We start from the raw sequence: 21,115 nt of genomic DNA, 5'->3' as shown, positions 1-21,115 counted from the left end.
TCTTTTAAGGCAAAGGTAATTATCAGAGGCTTTCTTACAGAACTTTCCTTCCGTTGTTTGCGTTTTCCACTTATGAGTTTGAATATAATACCCGGTGAGTGTTATGGAAGGTTGTGCAGGTGGTGTGCTTGATACAAATCACCAATATTGGAATAGACCGTTTGTAAAGGGCTGCAAAGAAATTGCTTTGTCGAGCTCGTTTGGTGCTGGTGAGCCTCATTATTGTCTTTTAGGATTATAATATATTTTTATCATGTAAGCAGACAAGGACCTTTTCTAGGAGGTCCTGGGAGCATAGACTACCTGTAGTGAGGTGCTTTAATGCCAGGTGGAGCTAATGGAGTGAGGGTAGGGAAGGAAGGACCCGAGGCGGAGAAAGGAACATGGTATTTCCTGTTCATTAACCCTTTCATGGCTAAACGCTCGCAGTGAGCGTTAGGTGCATTTGCTGGTGGCGCTAAACGCTCGCTGCGAGCTCCAGCCGCACTCAAATCTCCTGCGTATGAGAGTGTTCCAACACTAATTCTCACAACACAGGATTGCCAATTGAGTGGGTTCTTCACTAAACTTGGTGGAAAATCATGTCAGCCCAGCGTGGAAAATCTATGGACGAGCAACTGGTGGATGTTGTTGACCAATATAGCGACATTTTTGCATAGCTTCACCTGTCACATGACTGATATTTTGACCAAATAGTTGTAAATTTTGCAGTTGGCAATACTGCCCTGCCAGCACCCCATCATCAAGAGATCTACAGTAGTTGCCTTATGGCTGACCGTCATGCACGTATAACCCTGAACATGCCTGTACTTTTGTAGGAGAGGCTTACATTACCGAATCGTATAGATCTTGGCCTCCTCTTTCCAATGGTGTTTTTGTTTTTTAGTTGTGATGAATAGTTTTTGAGATACAGTTGTTAAAAGAGCGAGCACTAGCGTCACTTGCTGGTGGTGCTAAAAGCTCGCTGCGAGCGCCAGTCGCACTCACAGCAAAAAAACACCCCCTGAACGTGCCTGTACGTTCGCAGGAGAGGCTTACATAACCAAATCTTATAGATCTTGGCCTCCTCTTTCCAATGGTGTTTTTGTTTTGTAACTGATGAATAGTTTTTGAGATATAGCGGTTAAAAGAGATCCCCTTCCCCCGCTGGGGTGCCCGAGCGTGCCTGAGGGGATAGTCTTGTTGCGAGCGCTTAGCAATGAAAGTGTTAAGTGGGCACTCACCTCGTATTTAAAAATACTATTCATAGAAAAAAAAGTATTTGGTCTTTTGATTTGAAACTTTCAAGGTATAATTATTTCTGTATCATGTATTATGTGTGTGCCTGAGAATGGATTATATTATGAAGTTATGAAGTCATGACATCCTGTGACCTTATCATTTGTTCTTGAGAATCGTGCTTTGTCATGTATGTACTCTTAATATCATACAAAACTCGTGTAATTTTAATTTTTTTATTTTATCAATAGGTCATGAAATGTCGTGGCCACAATTTGAGTGTTGTGCACAACGCCACGTCGAGTGCGGTTTTATTAGATCAATTTGTTCCTGAAATGATCATTTTTCACTTTATTGATAAAAACAAACTTACACGTCAAAGTCCCACTAAAATCTGTAGATCTGAGCATTTTCACGCATTTCCAAATGATTTTTAATGATTGATGCAGACGTCGGCGTCACAGTATGAAAAGGGTCAAGAGGAAATGGAAGAGGATTAATCCTTTTCTAAACCTCTCAATCCTCCTCTAAATTCCTCTTTTTAATCCTCTTCCATTTCCTCTTAAGAGGTTTAGAAGAGGATTAAGAGGAAATGGAAGAGGATTAAGAGGTTTAGAAGAGGATTAACCCTTTCCATACGGTGACGCCATCGGACGCCCGTCGGACGCTGACGTCGGTGTCGCAGGAGTGAGGGGGTCAAATTTTTGGCAAATATTTAAATGTTAAAATTTCTTCTTTAGAGAAAAAGCTGATTAAAGATTTTAAAATTCATGTAACAAACACATCTATTTATTGATTGGTGTCATTTCCAGGGATGAAGTGAGTGCAAGAGTTGTGTATTTGAATATAAATACGAATAATTCAAATTCCAACGCATATGAATACGTATTTGAATACACTAGAAATGGTTTTAATTCGTATACAAATAAAAAATACTTTTTGAAGGTATTTATGAATGCATTGATGAAAACTTTTCATTGAAAAATACCTTCTTGACGTAAGTGGGTACAGCTCTGTTTTAAAATTATGCAACAGTAAAAGGAGCTCATGAAGAATGATTTATGACTGGTTCCTGTATTCAATACAGGGATAGCACACTTACCTTAATTACAGCAGAAACATTATTTATATTTTCCCAAATTTCCCAATGACCAGCCACGAAAGAAACAAAACAAAAGGCATCACGATAACCCCAGTGTTTAGAGGCTTCATGTCGTTAACCTCACTTCTGTTCTTTGGTGTTTTGATGTTAAATAGTGAATTCACTGTTATCTCCAGTTGACGCCGCACCACTGTACATACAACATCCCATGGCCAATAGGGTAGTATAGAAAAAATTCCACAAAAAGCCTGTATCAAGCTGGATTACACAGTTATCATCCACACTGGCATGTGTCAACTGAGTCAGACTCCAGACGCTGCGGTGCCACAGTCTGTGAACCTATTCTATACACAATGATTATTATATGTCCGCTCAGGAGGCTGGAGTTGTAAGGAACAGTGGCTGTTATTTCTGATAATAAATTTCGAAGTACTCGTCAGATTATTCGCACAATACAAATACTTTTAGTTGTATTCGAATATGAATGAGAATATTTTGATTTCTATCAAAAATAATTTGAATATAAATACACTCATATGGTATGCGAATGCATTCAAATAGGAATACCGAATTCAAATATTCCATCCCTGGACATTTCCCTACGCAAAACTTGTCAACTTATGGTGTTACTGTGGTCGGCAAAACTATGAGAAATTTAAGTATTTACTACTAATTTCTGCCACATTGTTACCTCAGGGTCACCCCACAGGGGCACTGCTGTCATTATCACTGCACTTCATTTTCTATTCTTTTTGCACTTTTGCTGGCATATAACCTCACTGCTGGGGTGTCTTAACAGTGTCAAGTCATCAGAGAGGGTTTTAGTTTAGCCAACAGCAAGCTCCTTCCCTCTTCTCACTGACAACTGCTCACCAAACATGTCGCCACTAAGGTAGCTGTGCCGCCCCAGGGCCGTAAGTTATGCCCTTCGCTGCGATCACCTCCTCCTCTTGCTGCACTTTTCTGATCTTCTTTGCCTTCTCCTCTTCCTCATTGTTAAGTTTCTGCTTATCATCACATAATTTCTTTGTGTCAAGCCTCTTCATTATTTCTTTGCTTTCTAGTATGATTTCACTCTCCGCCACCTCCTGTTCTGTGGTTGAACTTCATCACGACTTGGTAGATGCTGTAAACCATATGCCGCAGGGAAAAAATAAGTTCAGCCCACAAGACTTTGTAAAGACTTTCATTGGAATTTTGCATGTCACCTTTACACTACTCAAGTAGCTCTTTTGTTGCGACTCATGTAAATATAGGCATAATCTCTGCTGCAACCTTCTCACTGAGGTATGTGGTCATGGGGTTGGTGTGTGACGGTACTGACTCAAAAAGGGCTCACTAGTAACTGCCAGAGAAGAAAATATGGCCATATTCTGAATGTAAACAAAGCCTATTTCAGCTTGGGGGTTTAAACCTCTGTCACTTTAAACCCTCGCCACGCAGTAACTTACACTCGGCTGCATTTCTCATGGTATGAATTTTATTCCTAGATAGTTGTAGAATTGAAATCTGTGTGAATTGAAAAAAAGGTTTCTCCAAGATATACCACCTATAATATACAACGGTGAGCACCCCCTTAACAGTGCCTGGGTTGTGATTAGCTTGATCTGAATGCTTGAAGGTTTTATATCCCTGGTTTTCAGTAAAGTAGGGAGCAGCATAGTATGGCCATTGAGACATATACAACAAAACTGAAGTGGGAAAACTTGTGACTTGGATAATGGAAAACAGTATATTTATTTTTATTTTATTTATTTAGTTAGGTGATACCTATAGCACCAGTAGGCTTTCCTCAAGGGTCTCCTCGACGACCCCAGCCCATTAGTGGTGTAGGCGAATTTTATTTATAGTGTGTGCCATTGTATATGATCCTTGCTTGGCTCATGCTGCCCCCCGGTGCTCCTCTTGACTGAAGTCGCTGAAGTTACACTTGATTGAAGATCTGGGCAGCATGTTGGTAATCTTCTGCCACTCGGCGATGGTTTGAAAAATCAGTGTGTTTTGGTGGGACTCAAACCTAGATTCACGGGCTTACCACGCCCGACGCTAACCACTCGGCCACTGCCTCTCCACTCAGCCACCGCTGTGTTCCTTGCAGAACACCTGAAGGGAATGAGCTTTGGGTGGAGCTTGACCACCATGATATTAATTGTTCAACTCATTTACTACATGTATATGAAACATTGATTGTGTGAGTCCTTTGTATCAGACAGTGCAAAACCCAAGTTTCTGACAGCCTTCACAAGTTGTTATGTTGACATAAAAACACATTTCTCACCGTGCAGCCTTTTATGTCTTTACATGAGACACACCAGAGAGATCCTTGTGTTTGATCACTGCTCTTGAAATCCCAATCTCATCCTGACTCTGTTTCAGAACTACGACATGGCGGAGTGATCTCCCCCATCAAGTCGTCTGGAGGTGCACGAGCCTCTGTATCCTCTGGCAGCAACAAAGTGAGTAAAGCTCGGAGCCGCTCCCACACCAACCCTGTGGTGAAGCTTGAGGGGAGGATCGACAGCGACGCCCTGACTGGGAGTCACTCGGCCCACCTCCCAGGGGAGTCGGGTACCAACAGCAGTGGCAGCAATAGCAACAGCAGCTGCAGCAGTGCCGGCATGAGTGTCGGCAGCAGCAGCAGCAGCAACAGAGTCGGAGGTTCAGCCGATTCCCCGGGGTGCGACCTCCTCCCTTCCCCCAACACCCTCGCCGTGGCCTCCCTCAAGACGGAGGTCACTGGGGAGGAGGACATGGACGGAGGGATAGACCTTGTGCCCCCACCACAGCCTTTGCCCACTGCTCTGCCTCCCCCGGCCCCCCCAGAGCCGCCCCACCACAGTCTGCCGCACCCCCCCACACACGCAGGGCCGCCCTCCACCATCGGCCCTCCCAGCATAGGGCCGCCAAGCGTGGGGCCACCAAGCATCGGCCCTCCAAGTGTGGGGCCGCCCAGCGTGGGACCGCCAAGCGTGTCCTGCCCCAGCGTACAGCACCAGGGGATGGTGGCCATGAGCGGCCCCTCGCCTACTATGGGGGGCGGCGCCGTGGTGGGCATCCCCATGCTGAGCCAGAACGCATCCAGCGTGGAGGAAGAAGTCAACAAAATATCAGCCATGCTGCAGGCCGAGGCCGAGGCACTGACCGCCTCTCAAAATTTGCTGCCCGGCCCAACCCTGGAGATGGATCCCAGCCTGGTGGGGTCACACGACATCGTCGAGGCCCAGGGCCAGGCTGCCGGCAGCATCGCCAGCGGTGGGGGAGGCCTGGCCGCCAGGCAGGGCATGCTGGTCAATTCCCAGGCCATGGGGTCGGTGCCAGTACCCATGAGCCACATGTCCATGGCCACCCTCAACCAGATCCAGGCCGACCTCCTGGCCACCGTCAGTGAGTCTGACCTCAACGCGGTGCTCAATGCCACGCCGGAGACCTCGGACCTCACGCAGACTGTTCTTCCTGGCAATTCTCAGTGCTACTTAAACGAGAACGGTGGCCTGGCCTACGTGGACCAGCAGCAGGCCGCCGTCGGCCACGGCAGCTACGTGGACCACTCGGCTGAGCCCCCCGAGCTCAGTATAGAGAAGGTGATGCCACAGCGGTACAACAGCGAACAACTGTCCATGCCGGTGCTGGAGCAGATCACCAACGAGGTGCTGTCCGAGGCCGACGCCTGCCAGCAGAACCTGGAGGGGGTGGCCACGGCAGCGGCGGCGGCAGCGGACCCTCAGGGGCAGTACGCCGCGCAGTCTGACCTTATTGAAGTACCTGTTGAATCGTTTAGTTTTGACGAAATAGAAAAAATATCATCCCAGTGCGATGAACTCACCAACGCTGTGAACTCCATAACCCAGCTGTGTCAGGGGGGGAACACTGGCCTGGAGTCACAGCTGGCCGGCCTCCTGCAGCAGCCAGCCCCCACCCCCACCCCCTCCCCCTCCCTGAGTGTGACGGCCGCCCCGCCCACCCCTGCCCCAACCCCCACCCCAGCCACAGTCCCACACACTGTTGCCACCACCTCCTTGGGCACCTCCACCCAGGCCATCACGGTGGTCCTGGGGGCCGGGGCGCAGGCGGCCATCAACACCACAGCCTCCCAGCCCTCCTTGTCCATGCCCACCCTGGCTGCCACTCTCAAGAACCCTGTGGTGACCTCCTGTGGCACACAGCTGGTCTCCCCGGGGCCTGCCACCTCCTCCTCCCAAGCCCACACCCCCTCCCACACCCCAACCCACACCCCGGCACACACACCAACGCATACCCCAAGTCAGCACACCACAACCTCCTCCTCCTCCTCATCTTCGTCATCCTCATCCTCATCCTCCTCATCCTCCTCGGGGTCGTCGGCCCTCACCCCGGCCCCACCCACGCCCTCACCCAAAAAGTCCACCAAAAAGAAAAAGCCCGGGGAGCGGAAACTGCTGCCGCTTAAGGACCGTGAGTACGACGCGGAGGTGCACTGCGGCGTGGTGGTGCAGGAGACGGGGAAGCCCTGCACACGCTCTCTCACCTGCAAGGCGCACTCCCTCTCCCTTCGACGCGCTGTTCCGGGACGCTCCAAAAAGTTCGACGAGCTCCTCCTTGAGCACCGAGCGGCCAAGGAGGCGCAGAGCAAAGCCACCAAGCCGCCAGACTCTGCCACGGGACTGATCCAGGTGAGTTACCAGCCGCCGCCCACCAGGCTGCTGCTTCTGGTGTTGGTGGTGTTGCTGGTGCCTCCCCTGTCTTGTGGGGGGACCAGCACACCTCCCACCACTGCCTCCTTCCTCCTCCTGCTGCTCCTCTTCCTTACCTTGGCTTTGTTTCTGCAGTGCCTGGTATGCTCTCTCTCTCTCTCTCTCTCTCTCTCTCTCTCTCTCTCTCTCTCTCTCTCTCTCTCTCTCTCTCTCTCTCTCTCTCTCTCTCTCTCTCTCTCTCTCTTTTTTTTCACTGAGTGGTGCCTAATAATGGAGTTTTAAGATGAAGGAAGGGACTAGAGGAAGGATGGGGTGATTCATTTTCTGCCCAGCCAGTGTAGCTGACAGTGTTCAGGGGCAGTGATGGAGGTGTTCCTGTGACAGTTACTGCTATCATTATTATAGTTATTGTTTTAATTATCAAGCACAGTGCAGCAGGTAGAGCCAGAAGATAAAGAAAATCCTTTTCCTCTCCCTCTTTTGTCCCTCCTTGCTCCTCCTGCTTCTGGCCCCAGTCTGCCCCTTCACTAATGCAGTCTGTCTGCCTTGATTTCATAACTTTATTTGTTACAGTTTTGGTTTGAAATAGTTTTGCCTTCCCATTGTGAGGGTGTGTAATCTGATTTCCTAATGATCTTTTTATCCCTTGTTTTGGTTCATGTTTTGGGGAGTTTCCCGTTCACTTCACAGCGAGGAAACACCCGCAGGAGACGCACCTCTCATGCATTAATTTATTAATAACTTGATTTTTAAGATGAGGGACAAGATCCTTTAAGGAGTGTTTGTTTTGTGTGCCGTGTTGGTTGGCATGTGAATGTGTGTTGCAGGGCACGCCGCCCCGGGGGCCGGCCATGGCCACCACTGCCAGCGGAGGAATAGTAGGGGGGCCAGCGGCCACCTCTCCTCTTCTGGTTAAATCTCTGGGGGGCACCGCGACCACCCTCGTGTCTCCTGGTGACCCTTCTCCCAACCCTCCCATACACCACCCCATGGACCCCCCCACCACCCCATCGCACCCCGCGCCCCCCTCACCTGCATATTGGCCGCCCACCTCTAGGATTCCTCCAGCCCTGGTACCTGCAGATAACTTTTATGTCCGAGAGCCGCCCAAGCCTCTTGCTGTGAGTTATCACCTTATTTTCCCGCTGTTTTTTAGTCACTAACGTCTTCCTCTGTAACATCACCAAGTCACCCTAATGTTTACTCACCATTCATTGATGTCATTTGGTTTTTGCACCACCTCAGAGATTCAGTAGAGCTAGTGATGTCAGGACATTATCAACAGTTAATAACACTGCACACAGTTTATTATGGAAATTTTGCCACTCACTAAGAAGTCAGTCACTGAACCTGTAATAATTCTTAGGGTTCTGCACGCAGGTGATTTATGTCTATTGATTGTTGCAGAATGTATAAAGTTTTAATGCCCTGAGAAGTTTTCTGTGAGCCATATCAGTTTTATTTCTATATTTTTTTTAAATAACTTGAGGTACTTTGCTGTAGCAAGTTGTAGATGCCAGTAAATCAAACATGCACGAACCTGGTTGTCACTGTTCTCATAGGCTGCTCTTTAGATCTCAGACACCCAATGCCTCAGGAGCCAAGAACTTGCCTCACACTGACTTTGTCCATGCCTTTCAGACGTGTTCGTACAACTGCAGACGGTTAGGTGGTTACCTGGCCTCAGACCACCGAGCAGATCTGCTGCGAAGTGCATTTAGCACCGCCCTCAAGAAGCCCCACCCCGGCGCCGTGCTGGCCGACCCCACCCTGGGCAGCACCCTGGGCCTGGGTGGGGCACAGGAACGCTTTGTTAGCGTCAAGCCCCTGCTGGCCAAAAAGCTTCTGAATGTGCCCTCGGGGTCGGGGGCCAAGGAGGGCATCAGTGTCAGCAGTGGCTACAATGGACACATTCACATGGGGAACAGCATGGGCATTGTCAACACCAGTGCAGTGGCAGCAGCGGCGGCAGCTGCTGCCACCCTTAAGCGGCCGCCAACGCAGAGTGACGCGCTTAAAAACAGTGCTGCGCCGACCCCCAGTGCCAAAAACAAAAATAAGAAGGTGAAGACGAACGATGGTGCTATAAACATTGTGGGCAACGTCCTGCAGCTCGATGCCAGCGGGAACAAGAGCCACATCCCCGTGGTGGTGAGCCTCCAGAACGGCCTCACCAACAACCAGACCATAACGTTGAGTAATGTGGCCATCGCTGGCATGAGGAACTCTACCACGCAACCCATAAGGATAAACCCCTCCTCGGCCGCCACCTTTGGCAGGGCTGACGCCGCGGTCACGGACTCGCGTCCCGGCAGCAGTGACGGTCAGAACATTTTCTTGGGGTCGGGCATCCCCAGCGGCATTGTGATATCGGACGCCCTGGCCAAGTCGTTCAAAAGTGACGGTACTGGGAGCATCCGATTAGAACTGCACAGCAATGCATTTGGTGATGCTTCTAGATTGGTGACCAATGCGGGCAAGGGTAAGAATTGTGCTCAGGGTTCAGTCATATTAGTTCCTCTATCTTCTCTTGCCCCAGTCTGATGTTTCCTGTGTGCGTGTGTGTGTGTGAGAATGTGTTCCTCGTGATGGCTGAGGCTTGTGTGCGTGCAAGCAGGGGAAGCAGCGACATCTTACATTGGTTATGTTGATTAATTTTATTCAAGGTCACACAATGATTGTGTGTGAAGGCTGCTCTGTCTTAGGAATAAAAGAGTTATAGTGCCTTTGACACAGCTTTTAAAGTGAAGAATTTAAAAGAAAACCAATGGTTCCCAAGTGGCTGTGTTTTGTATTGTATAAAGCTGTGGGCATATTTCATATCACAAAATCCTGTAATTTTCATCTCTAGATGATATTTTCTTTGACTTTCTGTGTGCACATCAGAATGACAATTTCATGCATTATGTTCACTCACGTTTCTTTGGGTTTCAAGTTTATACAAAAAATGTGGTGAAGTCTGAAATTCATTGCCTGAGGATCAGGTCAGTTTGTAATGGGACTCTGCTTAGGAAAGTTTAAGTCAGCTAGCAAGGCAGCATCCACAACATGCTGTGGCTAATAGGTACAAACTTTCTTGGATAGTTTGAATGTAAAATGGAACATCTGGCTGCCAGTTTAACTGTGCATTCTTTCTTGTGGGCTACATAGTGAGTAGCAACCTGGAAGTCTCTCTTGGAAAGTAAGCTTTTATTACAAACTGTGCCATGTGCCAAGATAGAAGGCTTAGAGGTCTTAGCCCCATACATGTGTGTGTTCCTGTGTGTGATGAAAAATTACTCTAAAGATGTTGAAGGAGTCGTATTTACCTACTGAACAAGACGTCTTTTCCATGATTTTTATTTTTTATTTTTTATTTTTTTTACGTCGTTGCCTGTTGCGCCGGTAGGCATCTCCCTGGTGGGGCCTGATGGTCGGCCCAAGGCTTCTTCCAGGTGGGGCCTGATGGTCGGCCCAGCCCGTTCTGGTGCAGGCGAGTGTTTATAGTGGCGCCATCTTGCATTGGCTCATGCTGCCCCCCGGAACTCGTTCTTGATTCGCTTGGACGGCTTCCTCTAGAGTCCGGGTTGATGGGTGGTCTTCAGGACAGCATGTGGGTAGTTTTAAGCCACTCGGCGGTGACTGAAAAATCCGAGTGGTAGCGTGGGGATTCGAACCCGCGTCGTCCATTACGCGATGAATGTGGGCCCAGTACGCTACCAGTTCGGCCACCGCCTACCCCAATTGTCAGGAGGTTTGCACCACTGAAAAAAAAAGAAGAAATCTAAGCAGTGCAGTTATTATGCTAGGTCATTTTCATGGATGAAGTAGGGAAGCAAAGAGTTCAAATGTCAAAAAATGGAAAAAAAGAGGATGATGATAGATAGTTACAATTCGGCACATTGCGTTCACTTATCAACCAAGATAAAAGCAAAAGAAGTTTTAGCACAATTTTCCAGTTGCCGTCTTTCTAAGTTTGCTAGTTTTATCTTGCCTTCAATGTAATTCTAGAAGTAATTGTCTATTGTGATGATATTTCTTCCCTGCTGATAAGTACATGGCAAGAAGATAACTTTGTATATTAATTCATGCCAGAAAATTCATCAGAAGTAGTTGTACCCTTATGGAGACCCAAGCTATCTCTGGAACATAATCCTTGAGATTGTTAGTGCATGTGTTCTTGTGTGTACCGAGTTTAAGTAAGGCCACGCCTCAGTCAGTCCAGCAGGTGTCTGTCTGGTATACACTGCCCTCTAGAAATCATTTGCCCTATTCTTTGCCTCTTGGGGGTATGATAGTCAATTTCATTTTTTAGTTTGTATTTAGGAGGTTGTGTCCCACATTGTTGGTATTATAGAGGTACTGATGACTCAAATGTAATTCTTAGTTGCTTTGTTTATTTTACTGAAAGGATACAAAGTCATTTTGACATTTGTTGGTTCATTTGTACTAAAAGTTTATAATTACAATCAGACAAAGTTCGCTCACTGTCTCACAAAATCAGATGATTGATGGAATTAAGCTGCAGGTTTCCTTGGTAAATATATGTTCACTCTGCTTGTCTTCCAGTGGGTAGCAGCGGTGTTACAAACCTGGTGGGCTCAGGCATTGCTGGTACTGGTGCGGGTGCTGCCGCGGGGGGCACTGCGGGCAGCGTCAGCAGCAGCAGTTCAGGCGGCCTCACCACCGGCCCAGTCACCTACCTCACCTCGGCCGTGGCAGGGGGGGGAGGAACCACTGGATTCACCATCCATCAAGTACAACAGGTAGGCACACAGGCACCCTCCTCCTTGCCCTTTCTTCAGGTTTCCTGTCACTAATTGCTATTGGAAATTTTTTGTCAGTCTTATGTTAAGATTCTCTGTTTTTGAATTGCTGTATCCTCTGTTCCTCCAGGGCACAAAGGGGAACACTAGATTAAAGCTGCCTTACAGAGTTTAGTGAAAACTTTGTGTTGTTTCCAGGTTATCAATAAGCTACAAGTGCAGGGTAAGGGGAGCGGCGGATCTGTGGGTGGGGCCGGCGGGGGACTCTCCCTCAAGCTGCTCGGGTCCAGCCAGGCTGGGGTGCCTGGAGCGAGATCGACCTTTGTGCTACAGCAGGAGAAGGAGCCCTCCTGACCTCCTGGGACGGGGGGTCAGCCCTCATCAGCCCTGCCCATAAGTCTCTCGCCCGGGGCGACTGAAGGGTTCCAGGGGGCTCCGACGCAGCCCTCGGCCCTGCCTCAGGTGGCGACCGTCGCCGTGCCCTTCTGGAGCAATAGGCCCGTGTGCCACAACAATAATAACAACAACTATGTTAAAGTTCGTCCAGCTGGTGTCTGGCCCCCCACGTCGGGCGGAACTGTGCGCGTGTCCCAGGTGGAACCTTCGGCCAAATCCAGCACAGCCCTGGCCACCAGTGGGGCCGGCATGGCCATGACTGGAGTGACGGACCTCGGTGACATGATGCCCCCCGTGGCCACATCCAATGCTCAGGTTCTGGTACCCAGTGATACCCCACTCCTAACCCAGGACGGACCATTGTACAACAGTGGCACAAAGAGCCCGTCTCTGTTATGTGTAGTTCTTGATGACTGAGGGGCCGTGTGTTCTGGTTGTTCATTAACACTCACTACATATTTGTAATGACGTAGGCAAGTGTTGCTCCCGTGTGCAGTGATATTGTAAGACAATATCTGTTCTTGTGTGATATTTAGCTCTTCACTAGTGTGCTCTAGTGAACCATGACAAAAATGGAGAAGAATAGAGGCAATAGTGCAGTTACATTAGCAGGCCCTCCTATACGCTTAAATTTTGTCTCTTGTGTGATACAAGTGCATGCTGAAGAGACTTTTTTTCCTCTTTTTATCTTTTTTTCTTTTTGTATTTATCTGTGATGTTTTGTACTCTGGTGAGCTCTCACAGCCAGACTCGGGCGGGCCCGGACGCCCCCCAGCAGCTCACGTGTTGGTGCTCGGGGCCGGCAACACCCTCACACGGCTCACACGTGGAAAGTTTTTATGGTTTCAAGAACTGGGTGGTTCTCACGCCACATCATGTAATATAATGTTCTAGTCTTGTTTGTTACTTGTTTTCTCCATGTATCAATGTTTTTTGCCCTCCCCCTTCAATTATCATTATTTTTTTACCCCTTCTTTTCATACACACTGCCATCCTTGCCATCCAATCTTTCCTACAGATTACTTGTTAAAATTGTTGATGGTGGTCTGCACACAAACATTCCCCGACAAGTGGTGCCCAGCCACTTGTGTGTCACCATTTTAACACAGGCTCATCACTCGTAGCAAAACTGACCTTCCGTACTTACGACCGCTGTGGGTCTCATAGTCATTACAGACTCTTCTCTGACTATTATTGTACCACTCTCCTTATTCCTCTGTCAGAACCATTGTGCAATGTTCCCTGATTTTAGGCGCGTTACTCTCGCTTTACGCTGGTTTTACTCTGAAAATTGTTTCCTAGTGGACAGAAGCAAGATCCTGTCCTCTTTTTATTTATATGAAATTTGTAATATTTTATTAGCCATAAATATTAACTACTTTTAGCTTCTACATAGATTCTTTTATAGGAACTAATTTAGAAAGGTCACTCTACAATGAACGTAAATTCTGGACTGTTGACACTGGTGCAAGGAGGAGCATGTGGAGAGGAACCCTGGCCTGTAGGAGGACTTGGGGTGTATGTGTGTGTGTGTGTTGGCCTGGGCAGGGGCTGGGTGGAGGAGGAGCCACAAGGACACAAACCCTAGGATGCCCCACAAGGCTTCCCTCTTCACTGGTTCCTGGGGACATCCCTCTAAGTGGTTCCCAAGAATATTTCCAAGCAATAATTCTTTGTTGATTGGTACAGCAAAATTTGGAGGTCATAATATTGCTGTGTCTTCCCCACAAAATTGATACACTAGTATTTAATTGGAGTTGTATCATAATATTTATCATCCCTTTTTTATCATTAATGTAACTAAATTAAATACAGCCACACACATGCACTCTGACTAGCCCCCCTCCTCCCCCTTCCCCATCATTGCCCAGAGCAGGCCTCCACACCTTAGCTTCACATTGCCTATGGTGCAGGTTTCTCACTCAGCTGAACTTCCATGCATTACTATGATGTGCAGTGTTCACCTTTACCATTACTGCACGTGTAGTTTGGGCATGAGCAGCTGCCGTTAGTAGAGTTGTAATCATTCCACGACAATGGTACACAAAAGACATTCAGCTGGTGCAATGTGGGGGTGCTCAGGTGGCAGCAATCAGCGACAACGGCAGGTCGGTAGGTGGCTGCTTCAGAGGAAATTTGAAGAAAAAGTCAAGTAGTACTGTCAGAGTGAAGTGAAAGACAACAATATGAGGTGGACTTGTGTAATTATAAAGGTGCAGTTTCCATATAATTGTCAGGTGGTGTTCAGCACTTGTTTGAAGGCTGCCACACTGACCTGCTACTTTCAAGAGATTGCTAGCCTGTGCTTTCCTCATTTGTGTAGTTTGATTCCAGTATCTGTTCTGATAATTTTAGCAAATTTTTGCCTTAATCAGTGCTAAAGAATTGAAACTGTCCTTCCTTCAAAACTGTAATTGATTCTTCTTCTATCTCCAGTCACTTCATAATGTTGGCTCAGGGACCAAAACATATGACAATTGTTTGCTGGACCGCCACCCCTTCAACCTAATTCTTCGCACACTCATCCTGTGCTCTCGAATCATTCATGAAATCATCACAAAACTCACAGCTGCAGTGAGCCAAGGAAAGATGTTCCAAGCCAAGCTGTCTCAGTGTGTAGATCAAAGACTTGCTCCTTATGCAACCTTCTTCAGATCCAGATAGACTTGTGATCCATAAACTTGTGGTCAAGTTCAAGTACCTGCACGTCATGTCTTTTTGATGTTGGGCCTTTAAGCAAGGGTGTGCTGGCAGGTTTGCAAGTACCTAAAGTGTTGCAGGATGTTACTACAATACTATTTAAATGGTAATGTTTTCATTTGAGAGTAATATAATTGTGGTTGTAGGTAGTCTTCTGTTCTGCAAAGCAATTTGAAATTTTTAGTAATTTACATAACTAATATTGTGCACTGTGTGTTCTCTGTGTCATAGTATTTCCAGTACCTTTCATAAAGGTTCTGTATGGTGAAAGTAATAACTAGGATAAGCAGGATCACAGTTACTAGAGACAGAGGAAGTTTTGGTTGTGTTCAAGGCAGTGAGACAGATGTGTTGTTGTGCTTTTATGTTAGAATCTCAGTGTAGAGGACCAAGGTGGTGTCTGCTGCACATAACAAAGAGGCAAGGCACTGTCTCTTTAAAAGTGTCCAAACTCTCTAGTTCTTATATATTTTTGTTGTGGTAATGAGAGAGAGCTACCTGACATATTACCTAGTGTAGGACTTGTAAGTCAAGGCATTTTATCTTTATTACCCTTTTATGTGACACAACCAGTTGCAGATTGCATGTGTTAAGGTTTTTCAAATTGCCAATCTGTACGCTGGCCAATAATTGACCTTTCATAGGCTTGATCTTTCTTAACTTGATTTGAATCTCACAACTCCAGGAACAATACGATTTGACAATCATACCTTTTGTTACATTTCTTTCTTGTACTTCTGATTGAATATTTCCTTCCAATGAAAGTTCATAAAGTTCATCTATAATCTAATGCCATAAAGATTGATTTGTGACGGCCAGAGCTTCGTTGCATCAGGAACAGGTATGTAGTACTGGCAGGCTACTTACATCACTACGGTGTTGTAGCAATGGGGCCGTCCTGTGTGGCAGCCCCAGTTGTTGAGGCATTAATGCAGCTCCACCATGCCAGTGAGCAAGGCCAACAGACACAGACCAGCTGAGACTCACTTAGAAAAGGCATGATGAAAGGGAGGTTTCCCGCTTCACATGTGCCTGTTAGGAAAGATTCACAGCAAAAAGTTCAGTCATGAAGTGTAGTAGCTAACCGTTTACATTTGTGGTCATGATTGTTTATAGGTTGAAAGAACAAAATCTTAAGTTTCAATTTCAAATTTTCTTCTTAAAAGCAGTTAATGTATGTTAAGCATGATTGATACTGGTGGTCAGAATTTTAGCTAGTGAGTGATAAACGTTTGTCTTATGTATTTCTGTATCATTCTGGTCTGCTAAATGTTAGTCAACATCTGCCCACACGTACTGTTTCCTGCACACTGGTGGCCGGCATGACAGTTCCTTCAGCAAGTTTTTACACATTTTTGTACTTTGGCAAGTCTGGAGAGATTCACATGCATTTGCTCACACACACACACCACACCACACCACACCACACCACACCCACACCACACCACACCATACCACACCACACCACACCACACCACACCACACCACACCACACCCACCCACCCACCCACACACTCATCCCAACCCCCCCACACAGAAGCCTGTACATACGTAGCAGCACACAAACAATCAGTAACAACATCAGCAGCCAGTCTCATTTTTTAAAGTTTTCATGTTCAACTAACTAACCCACCTTGATACTTTACCAGCCCCTTTTCATCTACAGTGAGTAGAATCATAGACAAGGTACAAAACGTAACACTCTGGCCAACTTTGAACCTCCTCCCCGCCCCCCCCCCACACTCCTCCCGTTGGCACTACTGCTCTCGACATTGTCTATATTACTGTCTGATGGGCACGCACGCTCGCGGGTCAACTTCCCCCCAGTACATTATTTTTGTGGTGCTCAAAGTTGCCAGTCATGTTACACTTCCAGTATTATCTACCACTTGTTCCATCTCTTGCCACCTCTGTCTGTCTGTCTGTCTGTTTTTATCATGATAGGCATCCACCTCATAATTATTGGTGTGATGTTTAAAAAGTGTGGTTTATTCCTTGAACTGTTTGCAATGTTATGTCTCCACAAGAGTAATCTGTTCACTCTTTGCTACTTGTCCCTCCCCCATCTGCGTGTCTCTTGCCCCTCCTGCCCTTGTGTCACCTTCGGCCAGCGTGTCGCGGACTCCTTCATGGACCGTCAGCTTGGGAAGTCAGGATCAGAATTATCAGCCTCAGTCGTAATAGTTTCATGTTTTGTCCATACCTTGTGTTCTCTTGTAATATATTTAATTTTTTTATCAAATGGATAATTTAACAAAAAAATTATGAGTTCACAAATATTAAGAGGCTCAGGGCCAAAGGTGAGATGATCTTTCTTTCCTGAAGTGTTTGTTATCCTTTCAAGATGTCTCTTGCAGTGCTATGGATTTTGGAATTTTGTTCAGAAATTACTATGACAAAGTGCGTACTTCTGTTTGGCGAGTCACTAACATTGTCCTTTTACTCGGCGTCATGAGTGATGTTACTGACCAGCCCAGCCAAACACACAGCCATCAAGTGTTTTATGTTTAGTTGTGAAGGAGCCAGCCAAGGTTGACATTTGTGCTTCCCTTTGTCTTACTTTTGTCACGTCCAATGAACTGTCATTTTACTAATATTTTCAAACATAGAATTTAGAAAGCCCAGCAAGCAGTATTTTTAAACACATGATATATATATATATATATATATATATATATATATATATATATATATATATATATATATATATATATATATATATATATATATATATATATATATATATATGTCCAGGTTTTCAACCTGTTTATGCATTTAAGTTTGATTTTAGTTATCTTATTCATAGGGCAGACCTTAAATGATTTTTGTGTTGTAACAAACATAGAACTATATTTGTAAAAAAATCTTCCCATATTTATTGAGAGCTCGAGGAGTTTGGATGGCAGTGTTTCTTCTCTTGTTTTTAAGGTCTCAAAAAGCTAAAGGCCCCAAGTATAGGTTGTGTTAAATTTAGCTTGACTATTTCGGGTTGCAGCTCTGGCGTATTGGTATATCAGTTTCCTCAGGTATTTATTTATAATTTAGTGACGTGCTGGTGACCTCCCCGCCACTGTCTGAAGCCAGCAAGTTTGTCCCGTGTACAGCAATGCCCTCCCGTGGAATTTATTTATGCCTTGGTCATGCACTACTTCATGAATCTGTAATATATACTTTTTTAGCTTTTTTAGCTTTTTTATGCAGAGAGGTTCATGGTGTGGAGCAAGGTTATTTTTATTTAAGCAGATTACTTGAGAAGGGTTTGAGCTGGCTCCTAATATATCTATCTATCTATATATATGTATGTATCAAGGTATGCGACACGTTTTCAACCTTTTCAGTTGTTCGGTAACCAAATTCATCCGTACATTACTTTTTATACATGCTAAATGTTCATCATGAGTACCCGTTGCCTTTGTTCATAATCAAAGTGTATACGACAACACTTTTGAAAAAAAGTTCAAATTTTCCACCTTTTTTCTCCCCATCCACCTGTCACCAAGCATGTTCTGTTGTAGCAGACTGTGTGCATGTGTTCCAAGGGGGACCTGACCCCTGGCCCCCCCTTCCCCACCCCTCACAGTTGGGCCAGGGGGTAGGAGGGGCCAGGGTGCTTCAGGGTACACTCTCCACCACTACCTCTGCCTTCTTTTCTTCACCCCAGTCCCCAAGTGTCCCTGTTTATGCATTCATTAATATTACAAAACCAGGTGCAGAATTTTCCCAGCAAATCGTAGGATGGAAGTGTTCAGCATGTCTGTCTGTCACAGTGCTCAGGACACGCTGGCAGATCCTTTAGCCTTGATGTGTGGGGAAAATAGTGTAAATAACCTGTACATGGACGGTGCAAGCAGTGGATCCCCGTTCCCTTCCCCCTAGATGTCTTCAACATTGCATTTGTATCTTTTATATTCCAAAGGAGAAATACTTAAGTCTATTTATGGATACGCATCTCACTTTTTTTTAACTCAACCTTTTGATAATGCTTAAATTTGTTGCAATGAGATATTAAATTTTCTGAGAAGTAATGACAGTTGTACATGACAGTCATAGTGTATTCATCACCATCTGTGTTCAACCAAGTGCTGGCCGGCAGGACCCAGCAGGGGAGTGGCGAGGTGGCTGGCTGAGGGGGGGGAGGGCAGGCTGTGTGGATTCCAGAGATGGACCAACTTCCTCCCCCTCTTCCCTCTTCCCAAGTCACCCTCCAGTCTCTCTGATGGGCTGTTGTGCAAATTTTACACAAGAAGAAATAATTCATCTCCCTTTTCCATGCCTGTTCCTTCATTCTGGTCTAGTTTGCAGATATTTTTGTGTGTGCATATGTGACCTACTACTACTACTACTACTACTACTACTACTACTACTACTACTACTACTACTACTACTACTACTACTACTACTACTACTACTACTACTACTACTACTACTACTACTACTACTACTACTACTACTACTACTACTACTACTACTACTACTACTACTACTACTACTACTACTACTACTACTACTACTACTACTACTACTATTATACTACTACTACTACTACTACTACTACTACTACTACTACTACTACTACTACTACTACTACTACTACTACTACTACTACTACTACTACTACTACTACTACTACTACTACTACTACTACTACTACTACTACCACCTACTACCACCCCCACCACTACTACTACTACTACTACTACTACTACTACTACTACTACTACTACTACTACTACTACTACTACTATCACCACTACAACTACCACTACCACTACTGCCCTTCCGCTATTGGTTTTACTATCACCACCCATTCAGCTTCTACCACCTCTGCTACTACTACTACTACTACTACTACTACTACTACTACTACTACTACTACTACTACTACTATTACTACTATTACTCCAAGGCAGCAGACACCCTTTCTTTTTGGGTTAGCAGAGGGGAGAGGACAGACAAATTTTCACTTTTAATCTTATTCCTCCGCCTGTTCGTACGGTCTGCCATTACTAAGTAGCAATCAGTGACCATATATGCTTGTAATAATGTACAATTTCATGTTGTTGAGTACTTTTGACATAAATATATTATCTACTCTACTACAATCACTTCAGAGGAGGATGAGTGAGAGTGTGAATGTGTGTACAAGTGAGTGAGTGAGTGAGAGAGGACAGATGCAGTACCCTGTTTTTTCTACATTTTGTTTCCCGTACTGCTTGTAAGCCCCCCAGTCCCCGGTGGCACACACTCACACGTCTGTTTTATGTATAGCAATTATTAGTTATTTTCCCTTGGGTCTCGTGCAAGCTGGACGAGCGGCAGCAGTGGCGTGCCCCGGGACTTGGGGGTCGCTGCCTCGTGTCTCCTCTTCCTGTATCTTGTGGGTTTTCAGGTGACTTGGAGAGACTTCAGGTATTTCCTCACTCATTACCTATTTTGTGGGACGAACATGTTTTTACCAACAGCCCGCCTGACACCTAACCAAAATGAACCCCCAACTGTCAGTACCTTTACTACGAAAAGGAACAAAAAATGCGATGTGTAAGAATGTAAAAAAAAAAAGCAAAGAAAAAAAATAGAAATAATTGTATTAAATGCTCAGAAACCAATCTCATTAACAGTGTGTATGGTTGTAAATTATTGTAAATGAATTAAATAATTTATAAAATAAACTGATTCTCATTTCTGTTGGAAGTTTTATTCAGTGAGTAGTTGTGGTCATGCCAGACCCCTGCAGGCTTTCATATAGAGCTGAGTGTTAGGAAGTTAATATAGGAAAGTGTGTGGGTTGTCATCGAGAGGCGACCGTGATGTAACGGGTAGCATGTCCGCCCGGCAAGCGAAAGGACTCGGGTTCGATCCCCGGGTGGTGCCTGCCTTTTCTGGTGAACCCCCTACCTCTAACAGAAAGGCAAAGGCAAAGTTAAGGGCACACACCAAAGCTGTTCATGGCCTTGGTGCTCATCTTTGGTCCAGTTTCTGACACCAATAACTTCTAATCCATAATGGCCTTCACTACCCACTTTACTTCCTTAATGCAACTGAACTTTTCCCTGTAATATCTCCATTGATGCCCATGTCTTACAGATACTCTCAGAGAACTGCATTTCTTAACCCAGTAGCAGCGACGGGACAAATTTGTGGCTTCACCGTGTAGCATAAACCCCCCAAAATAGATGCATAAACTGATCACAAATGCTTTGATATGTATTATGAAATGGTTTGTGTGAGTGATGATTTTTACTCATTTTTCTTGCTTAGATGGACCATTAAGAAACGTGATCCTC

At 45.7% G+C, this 21,115-nt stretch overlaps 1 protein-coding gene across 1 annotated transcript in view; it reads left to right on the top strand.

The window, feature by feature from the left end:
• Nucleotides 1–17,499, top strand: part of LOC126982940 (mucin-19-like) — a 28,505-nt gene extending 11,006 nt beyond the window's left edge. Inside the window, exons 4-8 of the mRNA XM_050835216.1 lie at nucleotides 4,697–6,969; nucleotides 7,818–8,111; nucleotides 8,632–9,472; nucleotides 11,539–11,735; nucleotides 11,934–17,499. Coding sequence (XP_050691173.1) covers nucleotides 4,697–6,969; nucleotides 7,818–8,111; nucleotides 8,632–9,472; nucleotides 11,539–11,735; nucleotides 11,934–12,089 — 3,761 coding nt within the window. The 3' untranslated portion in view covers nucleotides 12,090–17,499. The remainder of the gene's footprint in view (nucleotides 1–4,696; nucleotides 6,970–7,817; nucleotides 8,112–8,631; nucleotides 9,473–11,538; nucleotides 11,736–11,933) is intronic.
• The last annotated feature ends 3,616 nt before the right edge of the window (nucleotides 17,500–21,115 follow it).

This window comes from Eriocheir sinensis, chromosome 52, assembly GCF_024679095.1.
Source record: "Eriocheir sinensis breed Jianghai 21 chromosome 52, ASM2467909v1, whole genome shotgun sequence".
Classification (NCBI taxonomy): Eukaryota; Metazoa; Arthropoda; class Malacostraca; order Decapoda; family Varunidae; genus Eriocheir; species Eriocheir sinensis.
This window is presented reverse-complemented; position numbering and strand designations above follow the sequence as displayed.